The sequence below is a fragment of the Macaca mulatta genome, chromosome 4 (assembly GCF_049350105.2).
Source record: "Macaca mulatta isolate MMU2019108-1 chromosome 4, T2T-MMU8v2.0, whole genome shotgun sequence".
In the NCBI taxonomy this organism is placed as follows: Eukaryota; Metazoa; Chordata; class Mammalia; order Primates; family Cercopithecidae; genus Macaca; species Macaca mulatta.
In genome coordinates this window covers 106,794,097-106,813,719 of record NC_133409.1, presented here as the reverse complement: position 1 = coordinate 106,813,719, position 19,623 = coordinate 106,794,097, and the positions used below count along the sequence as shown (strand labels likewise).

The following is a 19,623-nucleotide window of genomic DNA, read 5'->3' as shown; positions in this document are numbered from 1 at the left end:
AACTCTATAGGTTCGTATGAATGTATATCCAAATAGAACAACAACAGTAACCACCCTTCAATATACTTAGGTAGGAAACGAAATAGTGAATCAGTATCACTTATTCATTTAAAAAATATCCAAGGCATTCTAACACCAACTGGCTTCACTGCTATCATATTCACAACAGTTCAATGTGAGTTCAAATTTAAACTTTTTTTTAATAAACGAGAGAAACAAAAAGATAAGCCATGTAACATGGTTACAAATTAAGATATTTTATAATTTTAACAGCTCTAATTTAGCAGTGAGATAAAAACACATAATATTGGCATTAAATTTTCAAAGTGATAATTCCTGCAAAGAACTAATCTTAGCTTACCAGCATGACCATCTTCTCATTTCTGAGGTCTATGAGATTGGGTTATTTTCTCCAACAGTTATTTTTTCTCTGCTTTGGAATACAATAACTACTGAGTAACTCAATTAATAAAAGATGATTTCTACTATGTTAGAAATTAGATGTTTTCCTCTTTGTATTTTAAAGATCTTATTTTTATCTGCTAACAGATGTTATTATTATTGTTGTTGTTGTTTTTGAGATGGAGTCTCACTCTGTTGCCCAGGCTGGAGTGCAGTGGTGCAATCTCGGCTCAATGCAACCTCTGCCTCCCAGGTTCAAGTGATTTTCCTGCCTCAGCCTCCTGAGTAGCTGGGATTACAGGCACATGCCACCACACCAGGCTGATTTTTGTATTTTTAGTTGAGATGGGGTTTCACCATGTTGGTCAGGCTGCTCTCGAACACCTGACCTCGTGATCCACCTGCCTCAGCCTCCCAAAGTGCTGGGATTACAGGTGTGAGCCACCGTGCCCGCCCTGTAATATATTATTGTTAAAAAAATCAAACAATATAGAATAACAGAAAATAATTTATGAAGTCTTTATAATCCTACTCTATAAATAATCATTATTAAAATCTGGACTATATCCTTTTAATCCCTTTTTGGCTTATGCAATTGTGTATGTGTGTTGTATTTTTTACAAGCAAACAAAAATGGGCAATGAAGTGGAAAGAATATATAAACTCCAGGCTTTGGTCCCAATGACCTTTTCTCAGTACAAGGAAGACGTCGTACTCACTGCCTAAGGCTAATTATTAAATCCTGAATGTGTCAGGCCATATGCACAATGACAGTTATATTGTCATTATTAATTATATCTTTGTTGAGCTCTTGTGTGTGTCAGACTCTACAATAAGCACTTTACACACATGATGCTATTTAATCCTTAAAGCAGCCCTATAAGGAAGGTATTAGCTTAGACGGTTTCAAAGGCCGAGTCCTAAAAAGTTGGGGAGTGAGGCTTTATGGAACTTGCCAAGATCACATAAAAAATGACAAGTCAGGATATGAACTGATGTCCGTCTCTCTCAAAAGCATAACCTCTTAACTATCATGTTACACTGTAAGCAGTCTGCTAAAGTTACAAAAATGTCTCTGCCTCCCAAATGCACACTTTCTTGAATAATAATTAATAAAACAATTTCATATTTTGTTGTAATAAATTAATTTCAATCTTCCCGGTGAGACTATAAATTCCAAGTAGGCAAGAGTTATATCTATATTCTTTGCTGCTGAATCTCCCCTACTTCAAGGTGTACAATAAATATTTGCTGAATGAATGTTTTCTATTTGATACTCACAACAACTGTGATAGCATGTTAGCAAATCTTAAATAATTTTTTAAGAAATTAACTCCATAATGCAGACACAAAAAGCCCAACACACACTTACCATTATTAGGTATAAGCTCCATATCCCAAGGACTCATCTTTTCTGTATCTCCATTGTCCCAGCTTAAAGAAAGAAAAATCATTATATTAAAAAATCTAAATTATTGTTTCACAATTTTAATAAAATCAATTATCAAAATAATTGCTTCTGTGTTTAAAAGAAGTCTCTTTATCTCTTAATAGATGGAAAAAAAAATTCACAGCAAGCCTAGGTGAACTAAAATACAACAAATGTTTCCTTACCAAACATTGTAGCATTGAAACAGACTATCAGGGTACTCAAGTTGAAGAGGTTCCTGGCTTTCAATTGTTCCAAACCACCAGGCATCATCTATGACAGACCTGAAGCGGTCACCTGGCCAAGAACAAAAACTATCTCATTATTCTGAAATGCATGGCTGCTGTCACTGCTTTTTCCTAACGTAAACCTTTAAGTACCTAAACTGCCTGTATGACTTCAGAAGACAAAAAGTGAACCACACACTCCAAAAATAAGTAAGTACAATCAGCAATACCAAGAGAAAAAAGGTATTTAGTAAGCATACTTGAAGTGTGACTTAGCAATTTTCAATTCTACTTTTTATATTTCATTAAGGTATATAGAAATTCACTTGCTTTAGGCATTTTTACCAATCTAGCATTTTAAATTCATCATTAACACTATACCCAAACTTTTCACTCAAAGATTATAATTTAGGTAAATTCTACTCAACAATTACTTAATCTATTTTTAATTTCTTATTTTCTGTAAGCAAGTTTTCCCAACCAACAAACAATCAAGACTCCGTCCTAAACAAAACAACATAAAATCCAACCTGTCTTCCTTCATCTCAATCACTCTTAATACTCACTCACTCTCCCTTTCCTGTAAAAGGAAACAAAAAAAGAAACAAAAATAAAACAACTAGTCTTTTTAAAACAGAGGACGCTCCTTGTGTCTATTTCCTTATCCGACTGCTGTCATCGTATTACTTAACCTGCTTTTTCCCAAAGACCTGAACAAGCTATAAATGCTATGGCTTTTTCTTATCTAAATCTTCTCATGTTCCTTCCGTGTCATAAGAAAACTGTAAGTCACTTACTTCCTTTATGCAATGCTTTCCTGTTCCTCAGCTATCACAGTACTTGAGTTTTCTCGTGGCTAGCATAGGCTAGAGTCTGAAAGACTTGGGTTCAAATAATGTATCTGTGTAACTTTGAATATATTAATTATTTTTGACCTTCATTTTCCTTGTCTATAAAATAGAAATGGTGATGTCTACCTCCCGGTAATTTTTGAATAATGCATTCTATTAAAGTACTCTACATTTTTGACACACGGGTAAGTTAAAATGAATTAAGTTAGCAATTAATCTGAATCAGTTTTATTTTTAAACTCATAAAGACAAAAGTATCTATGTTCTCCTTTTCTTACCAAAAAGGATTTAAAAGTTTATAAAAACATACAGCATGAAATTAGTTAAAAATTTGAAAAACAAGGTAAAAGAATATGATAAAAAAGAAAATTGGAGCCAGGAGAAAAGTTCATAGGACACAACTGCATGTTGTTGACAGTTGTTCCTCAGATGCATACTAGTGACACTTAAGAAGCTACTATATAGTTTAATAAGAAGCATTCTTGACACCACCACAACTTCACAGTAAACATGAAGAGTTTCAAAAAGCTGTATCTTATGACCCTATACAGACTGATCATCATGCTAAAGAGGAAGAACTGAATAATGTGTGCCTAACCATAATGAACAGTATCTGCAGAGTAACAAGAAAGTTAAGCAAAGAACCTGGACTACTACTGAAGTCCACCATTGAGAGTAAGCCTTAAAACATTTCTGAGGAGGGGCTGAAGTAAAAATTACTAATGTTATTTTAAATGGCAGTCGATAGGTGAATGCATATATTCTCAGATATAAAAGACTAATTAGATACTAACTTTAGAAAAATATTAACCCATAAATTAGAATAAAATAATATTCAAATGAGAAAATTATGACGTTCATCCATTTTAACTCTCTCTGATTTGTCCAATGTCAGCCATATTACTTTGCCGAAGTTATGAGCTCACTTCTGGAATATTCCTGAACTTTGATCTCTATTATTTGTTCTGCAATTTGTTGGCAAATTCAAGGCCTTAAAAAATAAAATTTATCATATCAAGTAATGTATGTGAAAAATTTTAAAAATCAGATGTACCAAAGGCTGATAGCCAAAACCAAGAAAAATGTTTACATCTATTTTAACTACTACTTCTTGACTTACAGATTTCTTCACTCATCAATTTTTGACAGTAAATATCAGAGTTGATTCTTGAAGACATGGGTTTTAACTGACCAGGTCTACTTACACACAGATTTTTCCAATAAACAGATTTGTCCCTCTGTATTGGCAGATTCTACATCAGCAACCAAATGCAGATTGAAAATACAGTATTAGTGGGATGTGAAATCCATGAATACGGAAGGGTCAACTTTTCACACTGGGGGGTTCCATAGGATCAACTCTGGGACCTATGTATGCAAAGATTTTGGTGTTCATGGGGGTCCTGGAAGTAATTCCCTGTGGATACTAAGGGACAACTATAACCTTAATACAACTGTACATAAAAAGTATGTGTATATTTAATCCATATTCAATTTTTAATAATGACTATGTAAATACTGCTTGCTCCTAAGCAAAACAGCATATAATGCCTTTCTTATATAATTTTGTTTTCCTTAAAATTAATAATTATTTTTTTAACGCTTGGTTTTCAGTGAATTTACAATTAAATGTATCCACAATCTCTAACAGCTCAAGCTGTAAAAAACATTCTTCAATGTCATTTTGCACGAAGACAAACTTCCTAGATAAGTTATGTGTTCCAATTTTTCCCCCTGAAGATTTTCCTCTTGAGGGAGATTTGGACTTGTTAGGTAGCTGCTATCCTGAGGCTTCTACTGAATACTTGGGATTCCTTTTAACTTTTCCTGTTCTGGATTTCCTGTTTCTTGAGGGGATTCCATACTTTTCCCTTTCTTGGTTTACTCCCTTATTTGATGAAACACATCTTTCAAAACTTCTAGGGAAATGGTACATGAGATGTAAATTTTCTTTCTAACTTCCATGTCCATAATTTTGATAACTTGCATTTTCCTAATTTCTCTTTACAGAGCACATACAAGTTTTCAAAAAAGGACAAACCACCATGCCAATGCATTCCAATGGCACTGAAGGATAGACTGGTATGTCAATTGATGTCCTTTTTCAAACCATACATACCATATACACATCACACCATGACACACATTGGTCCTATATGAAATTTTTAAGAGAACTACACTCATAAGTGGCACATCATCTATATGTAAATTAATGCACCTTAAGTGCCTGAAAACTTTTAAGGATTTTAGCTTCTTTGAGACTTGTTTATGATACTAATTTTAAAGATTATAACAGGATTAACCAATAAAAGAAAAATGTCAGTTCAGCTTTAGTACAAACTTACACATCTTGTTAAGCTTCTTTCAAATACAAATTCTATTGTTAATATTTTTATATAAAAATTTAACTTAACATGTACAACATGGAAAGAAAAAGTCAAATGTAACAGAAAAACATGTTTGAAATTTAAGCATCAACTAAAGTATTTTCACTTCTAAACAAAACTGAACAATACCTCTGACACAGTACCTTACTTTGCTATTAACATTCCTACAAACAGCAAAAAGATTTCTCTGATAATCTTTTTCTCAAGTATGAAAAATAGTAAATCACTAAGAAAAAAACCACATCAAACATCTATAGCTTCTAAATAAATTACCCACCTATATTCCATCGCCTATATTTTGCATCATCAAATTGTTGTCTCAAGACTAGGAAATCTATAACGTCAGGCATATCATGGTATCTAATTACAAACAGAAACAAACTGATTAGGTCACATACCTAAAAATACCTAAAAGATGTTCAAATGTATCTGAATCTTGAAAAACAATCTACAATACTAAGAAAACCATTGCCTCTTTCAACAGTCCTTACTTCATGGTAAATGATCCGCCAGTCAGTTTACCAGTATCAGGATCTAGAAAAGCAAGTTTAAGGCAGCAAAGGGTAGGTAATCCCACTTCATACTTTATGCCAACTATTTTCATAAGTTCTTGTTCCTGAGAGAGACAGAGAATATAAGAAACTATCTTTACAAAACAAACCACAAAACAGACTGCTAAACATGGTTGAGAAAAAATTTCTTGGTTTAAATCTTGATTTGGATGGTGATGACTGAGTACATGTAAAAATTTACTTAGCTCTATACTTAAGATTTGTGCACTTTATAGTATGCAAGTTACAATGAAATTTTTAATAAGTAAGAAAGGGAAGAAAAATATGGAGAACTTTACTAAAGTAAGTTTTCTATTACCATTCCAAAGACTTATGGTAACTTTGAACTACTGCTGACAAATCTAGAAATATGCATCAAATTTATGAATACAAAGCTTACCTAAGACTTATTCCCTAATTTTCACTATAACTAAATTTTGTACCCAACCCATAAACTGCACTGGAGTATATAAATTCACTCAAATCGTGTGTTTCTCTGGATGAAAATCAAACACCTGCTACTCTCTAGGACTGCTTCAATTAAACAAGGTATCTTCATGATGCAGTTTCTCATAGTACAATTTTCTCGAAAATCCATAATTGTATTTTTGGGGCCATTAAATAATAAATCAATGTCATACCCGTAGTTCCATTTTATGCCACGGTTGTTTTTTGGGATTGATACTATATATTTTATTTTTCCGGGCCATTTCAACATAGGCTTCATGTCCTTGTCGGAAATAATAAACCTAAAAAATAAAGTTATATTAAAACCTGGATGTGTTTCCTTTAATCCAATATACAGGTATCTGCTGAAATTGCAAAGAGAAAATCTAATGCCTTTTGAGCCAACAGAAATTATAACATTTTCTCCCTCCTCCTTTATCTCAAGTTGTCTTAACATCACTAAATCATAACCAAAGTGTTCCAAATAACATTACTTTGAATACACACAAGTCAAGATGAAAAGTTATTTTCTGGTTTCACCATTTTATTCTTAAATTCAAAATAAGTTAGTCTATATTGCATAATAACGTTGAGTAACTAATAAGTTTATTGTCCACTTTTTTCCTTATTTTTTTTTTTTTGAGACGGAGTCTCACTCTGTCCCCCAGGCTGGAGTGCAGTGGCACGATCTCGGCTCACTGCAAGCTCCGCCTCCCGGGTTCACGCCATTCTCCTACCTTGGCCTCCCGAATAGCTGGGACTACAGGTGCCCACCACCACGCCTGGCTAATTTTTATGTTTACACGGTGAAACCCTGTCCTTAACATTTTTAGCAAGTGGTTTGTACATACGCAGAAAACATTAAAATGAAAAATGTACTTTCACATGTATTTTAATCCTTACACAAATCCTGGTAAGACAGCAGGGCATACATTTACCCCCATTTCATGAAGATCAAATTTAAGTGACTCCTGACTACTGTCTTGGAGAACTAGTACTTGAGACAGCAGTCTGACACCCACTAGTAGAAGAGCGTGTTTAAAAACGCTAAGTTTTTGGTAACATTTTGGGATAGCCACTATCCCATACTTTCATTCTATTCATTAATACCATTATTGTTCCAGTTGGCTGGAACTTTAAATGATGGAATAGTGCTGAATAATGAAGACCTTCAAGCACCTTCAAGCACCAGCAGTTAAAAAGACAACCTAACCACTTTGAAAGGAAATCATTCAACAAGGAATTACAAACTTTTCTGGCCACGCTGAAATAATGTATTAAAATATAATTTCACATCTTAATGCTACAGGATGTTAAGATCTATCACTGTACTATACTACAACAACGTGGTAATGCTCTGTGCTCTTCAAGTCTTATGAGGCAAGTAGGATTTCTAAATAAATTCATTCGGACTGTTCTTTAGAATCACTCTAGCATTTAAAAGTTTTTGTTTTCTTTGTTTTCTTAAAGTGTCAATTACCACTTATACTGTTAATTCGTATGCTTTGCTAAAGAAGCTTCTATTTTAAGTCCCAATTTATTTATGGTCAATCTGTTGGACACCAGATAACACTCCTATTAAAATTTGTGTACAAAATAAGGAGACATTAACCTTGAGTAAGAAATGTTGAGACCAGTTCTTACATTTTCATTCTAAATTCACAAGTACATATTCTAAAACAACGGTCTCATCCTCAGTTTCTTAAAAATTAAATAGTATTTCTTATTCTAAGATTAAAGATTTTTTAAAGATCTAATAAACTATGAACATTGTGGGTAAACAAAACACAACACTTTTTGAAATAAAATTAAATGAAAATAAGGTGCTAAATTTCATTTTTCCTTTAATATGTTATACATTAAGCCTTAAGATAAATGAATATATTTTAATTTAAAAAGATAAAGAAAGCTGACAATAAAACTCCTCTTATTAAAACATACATTCCTTTTTTTAAAACACTAACAAAATTTTCATTCTTATGATATTTAGATTTACAGCAGCTTCAAAGAGGATTATCATTAGATTTTCCCTCCTAATTGTACTTTCTCCATACATAGATACAAACATCTAGAATGAGATACTTTATGAAACTGATTCAATTTTCTAGAAGTCTATTTTAAGAGCTATTAAAAATGTTTAAAACTATGTGAGGAAAAAAAGATAATTTAAAACTTTTAAAGTACCTCATCGCCCATCTGTGGCACAAATGGACATCTCCGGGGAATAGTATCTGTAATCCATGTTGACGGCAACCATTCTTCTAATGTCAAACCGTTTTCAGTTAGTTCTCCCACAGCCAATCTCTGACAAAATTTAGAACATTGTTAAATAATCATCAGAAAAGCATTAATCCACCAATCTACTCTTTAAAATAACTATAAAGATAATTGAATAAAAGGGGAAGGGCACCACTGTACAATATTATATACAGTTGGCCCTGTGTATCCATGGGTTCCGCATCCATGCATTCAACCAACCTTGACTGAAAATATTTGGGAAAAAAAGTCCACAAAGTTCCAATAGGCAGAACTTGAATTTGCTACATTCTGAATACTATGCTGAATCCACACAAATAAAATGATGTGTAGGCACTGTATTAGGTATTATAAATAATCTAGAGATGATTTAAAGTATATATAGGAGACTGTGTGTAGGTCACATGCAAATACTATGCCATTTTTTATAAGAGACTTGAACATCCCTGGATTTTGTTATCTACAGGGCCCTGGGACCAATCTTCCATGACTACTGAGAGATGATGATCCTTTAAGCAACAAAACACTTACCCTGGAAAAAAATGGCAGCAGTGGCTACAGAGTTATTCAATCTCTCCAAATCACTGTCTACAAAGAGAACTAACTAGAAGCAAAACCCAAAATTCCACAGCCAACACTCACAACAAGGTAACAAGATATCCCCACAAACCCCAAAGTACAAGCTCTGTGTATTCTCCTTTCCTTTCAAAATGCTATCAATTTTATAAACATTCCATATAACAAACCAAGATACCCTAGAGTTTTTTTTTTTTATCCTAGTTCTAGTAAGTTAGAACTAAATAAGATATTCTCATAGGAGCTGAGTAGTGCAAGATATAGAAGGCTAATTATTTCCATAAGCTGGACATTATACTTCTACACAGCATGAGAAACTATGCCTCTGAGAAAGTTCCTTAACTTTGCTGGTCACCCGCAAGTGGCCACAATGGTCTTGATGTTGTTACCTTAGACTCAGAAAAAAATGAACTTTCTAAGACTATTTGAAACCTAGTATTTTTATAAGTAAAAAAATGTTATGCAACTGATTAAAGTCTTTTGTGAATCACATGTAGAACATTAAAGATGACTGTACACTAAGACTGCTACATTTTACTCATGTTTTTTAAAAAACAAGGTACTGTAATTATCACTATAAAATAATACTTGTTTACTAAAAGAAGTAATGTCATAACATAGTATCAGAGAACACTATTTGCAATAGGTACTACTACTGCTTCCCAACTGTAGTAGTTATCATTTTCCTCTTTTTCCTATTAGCCACACCATACTGTTTCTCAGTCAAACACATCAAGAGCACTACCCTGAAGACTTAGGGTAAAGGTCTTTGATATTTACTCTACATGAGATGGGTTCATTACAGAATTTTAGGTAGAAGCATAGTACGATCTCACTTATATTTTAAAAGGATCACTCTGGATGCATCAGAACAAGGATTGGCAAATCATGACCCTCAAGGGCAAGTCCAGCCTGCCACAATTTTCATATATTTTTATTGGAACACAGCCATACCCATTTGTGTATTATCTATAAATGCTATTATGGCAGAGTAGCTGGCCTTCTGTAGAAAAAAATCTGTCAACCTATGCTTTAAAGAATAGACCCTAGGGAGAAAAAGGGAGAAACAGGAAGACACATAGGATGCTACCACCGTAATATAAATGAGAGTTCAGGGTGATTCACACCAGTGTGATAGCAGTGGAGTGGTGAAAAACAGTAAAGTGCTGAATATATTTACAATTCATTAGATAATTAATTCCCTGATGGACTAGATGCGGACTATGAGAGAAAAAGAGGAATCAAAGATATCTCCAGGGTTTCTGGTATAAACAACTAAGAGAGTCATCACATTACTGAGATAAAGAGGGGTGGGGTACAGCGGGTTTGAGAAAAAAGCTTGGTAAGTAAGTTTTGTAGGTGTTAGATGTGAGGAGTAAATTGATATCCAAACAGTAATTTGATATATGCACAGTTATCAAATAAAGTACCAATTATGTTATGCACTGAGTATATCAGAGAGATCCCACAACCCAGGAACTTCCACTGTGTTTTATTCAGAGCAGTTCTGATTTTATCAGTTTTGTATACTGAGGAGCTAAGTTTGTTTGAAAAGGGTTTCCTTTCACTAATAAAAAGGAAAAGACAGAAAAGTTTGAAAATCATAATTCTAGCCTCAATATGGACTATTAATTGCTAGGCAAGTATTTCTCCCTATAAGGAATTATCTATGTTCAATGGGGAAGCTAACAACTTTTACACCAAGACAGGTAAGTTGTATATTAAATAAGAATAATCGTATGTATGACTGAAAGACTTTGGCATCACCAAAAATCATTATGAGGACAAATCTTATAGCCCAATAATTCCTGAGGAACTTAGAATGTTTGGTTGAGGAAGATTTCTGTCACTTATTAATTACAACCATTAAGGGGTTAAGAATGCATTGAGTATTCTTTAAGATTTCCAGCTCCATGATTTGAGTTTTTTTTAAATATGGAAAGCATAAATAATTTCTTTCCTTTCCAACCATGGGAATGCTTCTAGGCACAGCTCAAATCTTATTTCCTCTAGGAAATCTCATCTGAAATTCCAACATAAGAAGACCCTGTTTAAGAAGGGAAATACTTGTATGTTTATTCAAGATAACTAGAGAACTAGGGAATAAGAACAAGTCCATCTACTGTTGTATCACTGCTAGGCATGTAAACAAAATTTAAACTAAAGGGAATACCCTCCAGTATCCTAACCTTACCATATTTAAAGTGACCCACATAATTCTATTGGCAGAGTCATCCCATCACAATACTTTGTCACAACAACACAGTGAAATTAAAATATGCCAAATGTTAACAACAGATCTACATGTGCCAGTGCATGAAGAAGCCCATGGTATTAGTTTGAGGAAAATTATCAAATTAAGGGGACCAGATGAAGCAAACTGTACTCTTGGGATGAAAGAACTGTTCTCACAGTGACTTATCACTGCAAACCTCAAAAGTTCACCAAAATTGTCCTGAGATGAAAAAGAATATTTACCTTATTAGCCAGACACATGGCTAAATCAGTTTTCTTTAACCAATCTGTCTACTACATATATAAAATAACAAATCAGACTACATTTATCATCACTGACAAGGTAGAAAAGAAAAACTGTGGTAACTGTGTGGCATTCTCTTTGGTAAAGCTTCCCCAAACAAAAGCAAAAGAGGCAACAAGAAAAATAGCAGCTGTGGAATCTAAATTAAAGTAACTCATAATTATAAAGCTGAAACAATAACTCAACAAATGTAGATAAAATAAACACTTAAAACAAAACAGATATATTATATTCTTATGCATTTTGAAAGCTCTGTGGGAATAAAGACCCTATGGTCTCCCACTATTTAATTCTACAAATGACAACTTATACTTAAATGGCAGAGGTTACAAACAAATCTTCCTTTAAATCAAATACTGCTTCCCATTTACAGTCTTTAGGGAAGCAGAAAACATGCCCCTCGTGTTGTATTTACTTTAGAACAAAAATTAAACAGCTCTCACTTTCATTCCTATGTTAAAGAATTTCAACTCCATACAAGCTGACAGATATTCTTCCTATAATATTTCTTACGTTCTCTGTTTTTTCTCAAATTGTCCAGACTTAACTGTGGTAATCAAATCAATACTGCTACTGACCAAAGGACTGAAAACTTATGGCTCACACACTTTAGATTAATGAAGGAATGTTACAAGCCCATCTTACCCCACTTTAGCTTCATATTTGCCTTAGGATCAATTGTGACAAGCTGTGTCATTTCTACTCTGTGTGATGCTCCTCAAAGACTTTGTTTATTTTCAGCAATAACAATTAATAAGGATAGTTAAACATAAAGGCAATTCATAGACTAATATACTATATGTTTTGTATCATTATGCATTTCACATAAATAAATTCCACCAGACTGTCAAGAAAAATCTGATCTTTTTAAGATTAAATTTCAATATTTAGAATATGGCAGTTTTTTAAGTAAATACTTTTACATGCTAAATATCTAAAAACTCGAATAAACTAAATATATTTAGGTATACTTTTTTACTACTGTGTACTTCTGATTTTTTTCTATTATTATTTGCTGATACACTTCAACAATGTTTGTGATCAAGTGTACTTCAACATGTGTGCTTTAAACTGTTTCCCTAGAAAACACCAAATTTGTAATTTTAAAAACCAAACCTTTTGTTTTCTTTCTTTGGGCTTCTTTTTCTTTGGTGATATTGGTCCATCTTTTTCTTCATTTACTTTTTTCTTTTCCTTTTTAATCTGTTTTTGCTTCTGTTTTTCAGATTCTTCTTCTTCATCTGAACTGCTTTCTGCTTTCTTGGTTTTATTCTTAGGAACTTTCTTTGGTGGCTGCAGATTAATTCCTGCATCTGCTGTCCAGTCAGAGTAATCACTGGAGTAGTCACTAGAAGGACAGAAGGGATTTTTAGGTAACACACAAGATAAAATTTTAAGACTTGTTTTATAAAAATGAAAAGAAAGATTATAATAAAGAGAAATGACAAAACAAATACTAACAAAAAAATACTTCCCTAATTTTCAACTCATCTTCAAAAGTTTCTTAAAATTCTACAGGCTTTACTTAAATATTGCAAAAGAAAAAAAACCTCCCCCAAAACCTGAAGATACATAAAGACACAACTTTAAGTGGAGAAACAAATTTAAGTACCTTTCAAGATTTTAAGAAAAATATTGACTTCTGAGTGTTGCATATGTTACAAATTCTGTGGGTATATAAAAATAAGGAAGAGGGGGTCACTTTTCTCAGTTCTAGTGACAGCATAAAGATAACCCTGGAAAGCACAGAAGGTGTGAACATTGAGGAGATATGGGGATTCCTTTTTTAAGGGGAAGTGGGAGTTCCAGACAGAGGGAACTCTTATGGTCCAGCACTAGTGCTCTCAAGGTAGCTGGATATTGAACTGGCAGAGTCAGAAGTGTTCCTGCCCAGGGGAAAGACTGTGTTTGCAAACTTTACTCTGCATGTAAAGTAATGAAATTTCATTTAGATAAAATTATTCTACCTACCTACACCTTAGGTGTATCTTATGCTTCAAAGCATGCCATGATTCAGAAAAATACAGGCCTTACTATATTTTGTATACTGCTTCCAATCATGTTTGTCATTTCTTTTTAGTTTACCTTCATTGACAAACGATTTACTGAACCAATCATGTTGTAAAATAAAGAATCTAGTTGTATTATCTTCTATAGTAATTTTAGTATGTGAGCATATTTACTTATTTTGACAATTTTATGAACATAAATGTCTTAAAGGAATCTAAGTTATGTTAAAAGCAATAATTAGCTTGCCTAGATTTAATGATGTATAACCTCATGCCTCTAAAAATACTGCTGTTAACATTAATGCGGAAAAAGCAGATTTTACTGGAGCTTTATTCCATTGTCACTAACCCTCCCCACTACCCCCTCCACTGTCCAAATGTTCTTTATAAGCACGTACCTAAATCTCTGATTATTCTAATCATCCCAGATAAGAATCAAATAATTCAGATGTTTTCTAACATGATTTAGTCATTTCACTATGAAATTTAAAATGATTTTTAAGAACTTAAACTATTTTCAGATATGCTATTCTAAAACAGGTTGTCTTCAACTTATGAGCATTTTATTTATACTAGCTCCAGCCAAGGCCACTGTAAATGGTACCTGCCAAATCACACAGTTATCACTCTCTAGAGTACTTGGCTCTTACAGAAGATCTTCCGCTGTCAGCATAAACATAATTACAAACTCTAGAGCCCAGCATTCTTTACAACTGTCCTCAACTGCTAAAACCACCACTATTCTTTTAATACAGGAACCCCTATGTCATCTCAGGGTTTGAAATACTCTGATTCCATTGTTGAGCCAAAAGAACTTCAATGTTTCCTACTGACCTGTTCTGAATTCAGAAAACTACTAGATAAAACCACACACATTTGCACATCATTACCAGAAATCATTACTGTGAGAATAGGAGAGCCCTTGATTGTAGAACTGAGGAACTCTTACAGCCTCTACTTCATACTTTGTCTCTTCTATTTTAAGAGCCACTAAGGTGGGGGATAAGTTTAGCAGCTAATCATAACTGCCATCCCCAAAGGCTATACTCTCTTCTTGCTACTAAGACCTTGAAAAGTTAGCCAAGGTCATAAGCCCTGCAACAATGTGAATCGCCAGTATAAGGAGTTGGAATCCTCACTGGCCTGGTCAAATAAGGTAGGGATAACAAGAAAAAGGAGAGCTTATTCCTCTTATCATTAGTATTCCATAAATTCCACTACATTTAAGATAGTTAACTCAGGAGGCTTGCATTACTTCCTTAACTTCACACTTTTCAAAACCAGTAATGAAACTGGTTTGCAATTCAACATTATAACAGTATTCATAAGAAAAAATACTAAATAAGAAGATAAACTTAAAAGCATCATTTTGCAGATCCAGTTGTAATCACCAAAAAATTATTTTCTATAGAGAACATATATCAGAAAATCTACATTTCATATAACTTCAAAAACTCTCTGAAGAACCTGAAACGTGTTGCTGGTTTTAAAAAAAAATCACCTTTCTAAAGATTTTATATAACATTTGGAGAAATAAAAATCATTCATTTACCTAGAACTGCCATCACTGTGCCATGCTCTCTCTTCTTCTTCAGATGTTCCACCACTGACAGCAACTACTTCACCTTCCTAAGATATGTTGAATACATGTCTTATTGCATAATTTTATAAAATAACATTTTATGATTACAGAAAATATAAGTGATATCTTATAGTATCAGTCATATTGGGATATTTAAAATTTGATTTAAATTAGTTGCAAAGGGTGTCGTGGCTCATGCCTGTAATTCCAACACTTTGAGAGGTTGAGGTGGGCGGATCACTTAAGGTCAGGGGTTCGAGACCAGCCTGGCCAACGTGGCGACACCCTGTCTCTACTAAAATACAAAAAAAAATTAGCTGGGAATGGTGGCGGATGCCTGTAATCCCAGCTACTTGGGAGACTGAGGCACGGAATCGCTTGAACCCAGGAGGCAGAGGTTGCCGTGAGCTGAGATTGCACTGCTACACTCCAGAAAGAGACTGTCTCAAAAATAACCAATAATAATAAAATAGTTAAGAGTTAGCTGCTTCTCTTTAAAAAATTAGTTGCAAAAAACAGCTTTTACCTTTTTTTTTTTTTAACAAATAAATGAGAATACTTAAATGTATATAAAGACATAATACTTACTAACATCGGATTCAGAGCAATCCTACAGATTACCATTTTAAAAGCCTCACAACGTATCTTCTAGATAAAATTATATCAAATTCCATATTTACATTTGAAATTATTACTTCTTAGCCTTTTCAAAATACAAAGCTTTCTTTTCTATGGGTGCTTTGAGAAGGCACATTTGTGTTTATTTATTATAGGCACATCTATGTTTTACTTATTAAAACAGCTTTCCCATATACAAAAGGATGTTCCACTTCTGGTCTTATTTTATCCAAATGGTAAAGGACTAAAAATTACTCAAACACTCTGTTTCTCTTTAGTAAATATTCATGAGTCAACAAAGAATATTATCTGTGAGAGCATTTTCTTCATAAAGTTGGATTTTTTGATGGCAAAAATATTGCATGTCTTCCTCGCTTAAATAAACTTCATGCTCCAATAACAATAACACCTCATATTTATTAAGCTTTTACTGTATGTTACAAACTATTCTAAGCACTTTGTATGTATCACCCCATTTGGGCTTGACAACGCACTATTGGTGATAGAGAGAGTTATTTAAATAAAACAAACTAAAGCTTTAAAAAGTTGAGAACTTTGCCCAAGGCGGCACAACTAATAAGCAACAAAACTTGATTTAAGCCCAGGTCACTTTAGTCCAAACCCTGGACAACATTCCACAAGAATGGTGTTACTTACTTGCTGGGCATATTCAGGTAACTTTTAAAGAGGACAATGGGGTGGATTATTTTAATATTTAAATAAAATAATATATTTGGGACAGAAGTTTTCCTATTTTGATGTTTTAATAAAGAATGTGAATTATATGTCTATTCCACAGTTATGAAAACTAAGCAAAAATGAAAATCACATTTGCATATTTTATTAACAAAAAGCATATTTTATTAACAAATTTAATCACTGCTCGATATAACAAATAAATCTAAGCAAGTGATACGACTTTTCCCACATTTCATGTGTTACTTCCTTAAAGGGGGGAAAAAATAAACAGAATTATTCCTACATTACAAGTATGAAATACTACAGTACAAAACATTTCAACGAAAAAACCAGAGTTCCTTCCAATTAATTAGTATACTGTGCCCAAAGTGATACTTTGTTCTCAATGGGCTCCTCTAGAAATATATTCTAAATTTCTAAAAGGATGTTAAAGCATAAATAAATTAGTTTTGAAGACACTTGAAGGACTTATTATAACAGATGTGTTTCTGGAAATACAGTTCTTAAGTTTCTAATAAACAGAATATTTCAAATATTATATAGAAACAATATTTAGAGGAAACTCTTTCAAAAATAAAGAGACATTTTGTAAGATAATTAGCCCACATGTATTTTATGTTTTGTATGTCTATCCAAATTACCATGAGTCAAGTTTATATAATCAGTATATTTCTCTTTTTTTGCCAGAATGAATGTATCATTTTGACCTGGCCATATAAGGACCCAAAGCCATTGGAGACTAACTTAAATTGTGGTTAGAATACTCTCAGTTTGAGTTAATGTTGCCCTGGCCAAAGAGAATTTATTTAGATAATTCCCATAAATGCCTAGCATTTCAAAGCACAACATGGCTTCAAAAGTGTATAGTAGTCAATATCTAAAATGATTACATCTCTAACCTGTAAAGAAGGAAGGTGATGGGGAGGGCTGAGAAGAAAAGAGGAACGGACATGGTTTAACTGCTTAGTAAGATTGGTTTATGACTGCAAACTGATTGCCTTCACTGAAACAATACATAATTTAGTAAGGACAGTAATATTTACTGAAATAATGACGCATGAAGAGTATTTAAAAATTACACTGAGAAAGCTATAAACTGGTACAGAGATTAAAAACTATCAAAGACTGCCAAATACTTACTGATTTGCTGTTATACTTACACTATACATACTACAGCTTCACGGTACCACTTAAAAAGCTTGGCTTTAAGGTAAAACAAACTTGCATTTAATCCCTGCTCTACCTCTTAATAGGTGATTGTATAATCTAAATATCTTGGAGCCTCAGCATCCTTATCTATAAAATAAGAATAATTAATTCACATGAGTTTATTTTGTGAATTTGAAATTATGTGCATGTGTGCCATGCCTAGAAATAGATTTTTAGAAAATAAAAGCTGTATCATAATACCCCAAAATGCCATATTTAAACTACATCCACAAACATATCAATAAATGCAAAGAATGAAACTCATATTTAAAAAAATAAGTAAAAATGACATCTAATTTATGAATGTGCTGATATCTTACATCTGAAGAACTAGTGCCATTTTCTATCTCTTCTGAGGGTCTAGGAGTCTCCTCCAATGCAGATCTCGTACGATAATTGTGTTGATTTGTCTGTTGCTTTTTGGATTCTCCAAGATCCAGGAAATGCTCATGAGCATGATTCTAGAAAAAAGTAAATTAAATTTATTCACAGTATGTTTGAAGAGCAGGATTTTTAGTTTAAAAGTTAAATTTTTTTAATCAAAAAAATTCAAGCTGGGCATGGTGGCCAATGCCTGTAGTCGCAGCTACTCAGGAAGATTGCTTGAGTCTAGGAGTTCAAGGCTGTAGTAAGGGATGATTGCACCACTGCACTACAGCCTGGGTGACAAAGTGAGACAATTTATCCTAACATACAACAATAAAAACATTTGTTCATATTTAAGATATCACTTAATTGGACGAGGTTATAGTACCAACTCAAATATTTTAACATTCATCAAGTTAAATCAAAGGCTTATCAAGGTTATGTTGAAATTTACTTGCTGATTGATTAGTTATAAAAACGCTGTTTTTTTTTTCTAATTAATGACAGACAAAGATTAATGACAAAAGACTAAACCAAACACTGAACTCTTCTGTATCTACAGCAAACCTACAGAAATGATGTAAGAAAAAGGATAATGGGCTGTGAGGCATATGTAATAGGCAGAGGCAAATTGGAAACCAAAATGGGGATCATAAAGCTACCGTGCCACAATGAAGACAAGACGCCATGTGGCTGGGCTGTTTTTCTTCTACTGGAATAAATGTGAGAAGTCTTCTGCAGATAAGAATACAACCAATAAGCACTAAAAAACTGACAAAGTCCAACACAGTGATGAAGACAAACTCAATAAACATTAAAATTTATACCTAAAACACACCAAAAAAACTTAATAAAGCTATCTCAAAAGTGAATACAAAGGCCAGCCATGGTAGCTCATGCCTGTAATCCCAGCACTTTGGGAGGCCAATGTGGGAGAATCGTGCTTTGGGGTCAGGAGTTCAAGACTAGCCAGGGCAATGGCAAGACCCTGTCTCTACAAAGTTAAAAAATAAAATTTAAAGTTAGCCAGGCACAGTGGTACAAACCTATAGTCCCAGCTATTTGGGATGATGAGGCAAGAGGATCACTTGAGGCAGTCCAAGGCTGCAGTCAGTTAGGACTGTCCCATTGCGCTCCGGCCCGGGTAACACAATGAGACTCTATCTCCCCACCAACCAAACAAAAAAGAGAATCACATCCATGAAATAAATGCAGGGTCTTGTCTTAGAAAAAAAACAAAGAATCAATGAGACATCCTTGAAATTGGATATAACCATTTAAATTTGGGAAAAATGATAGCCAGCTGACCACATAAATAATAACTGAAGTTATTTCAGTTTTTGTGACGAGAGACACTAAAAATATGCGAGTGTGCATGCACACACATACATATACGTATACACATACATATCATTCCTTTGATTTCTTAAAAAGTCTTCGAAGTACTATTGAATTAAGAGATAAGCACATCTTTT

General features: G+C 33.4%; 1 protein-coding gene across 4 annotated transcripts in view; it reads right to left on the bottom strand.

The window, feature by feature from the left end:
* The window catches only part of PHIP (pleckstrin homology domain interacting protein), a 136,148-nt gene that overhangs the window by 28,424 nt on the left and 88,101 nt on the right, over positions 1-19,623 (bottom strand). For 2 of the 4 annotated variants that reach the window (XM_077999713.1, XM_077999714.1), the window contains exons 21-30: positions 18,103-18,243; positions 15,227-15,303; positions 12,782-13,013; positions 8,479-8,598; positions 6,489-6,596; positions 5,788-5,912; positions 5,574-5,656; positions 4,115-4,162; positions 2,017-2,128; positions 1,775-1,836 (exon numbers count right to left, since the gene is read on the bottom strand). In XM_077999713.1, coding sequence (XP_077855839.1) covers positions 1,775-1,836; positions 2,017-2,128; positions 4,115-4,162; positions 5,574-5,656; positions 5,788-5,912; positions 6,489-6,596; positions 8,479-8,598; positions 12,782-13,013; positions 15,227-15,303; positions 18,103-18,243 — 1,108 coding nt within the window. The remainder of the gene's footprint in view (positions 1-1,774; positions 1,837-2,016; positions 2,129-4,114; positions 4,163-5,573; positions 5,657-5,787; positions 5,913-6,488; positions 6,597-8,478; positions 8,599-12,781; positions 13,014-15,226; positions 15,304-18,102; positions 18,244-19,623) is intronic. The other 2 variants (XM_015136812.3, XM_015136813.3) reach the window with 1 other exon arrangement.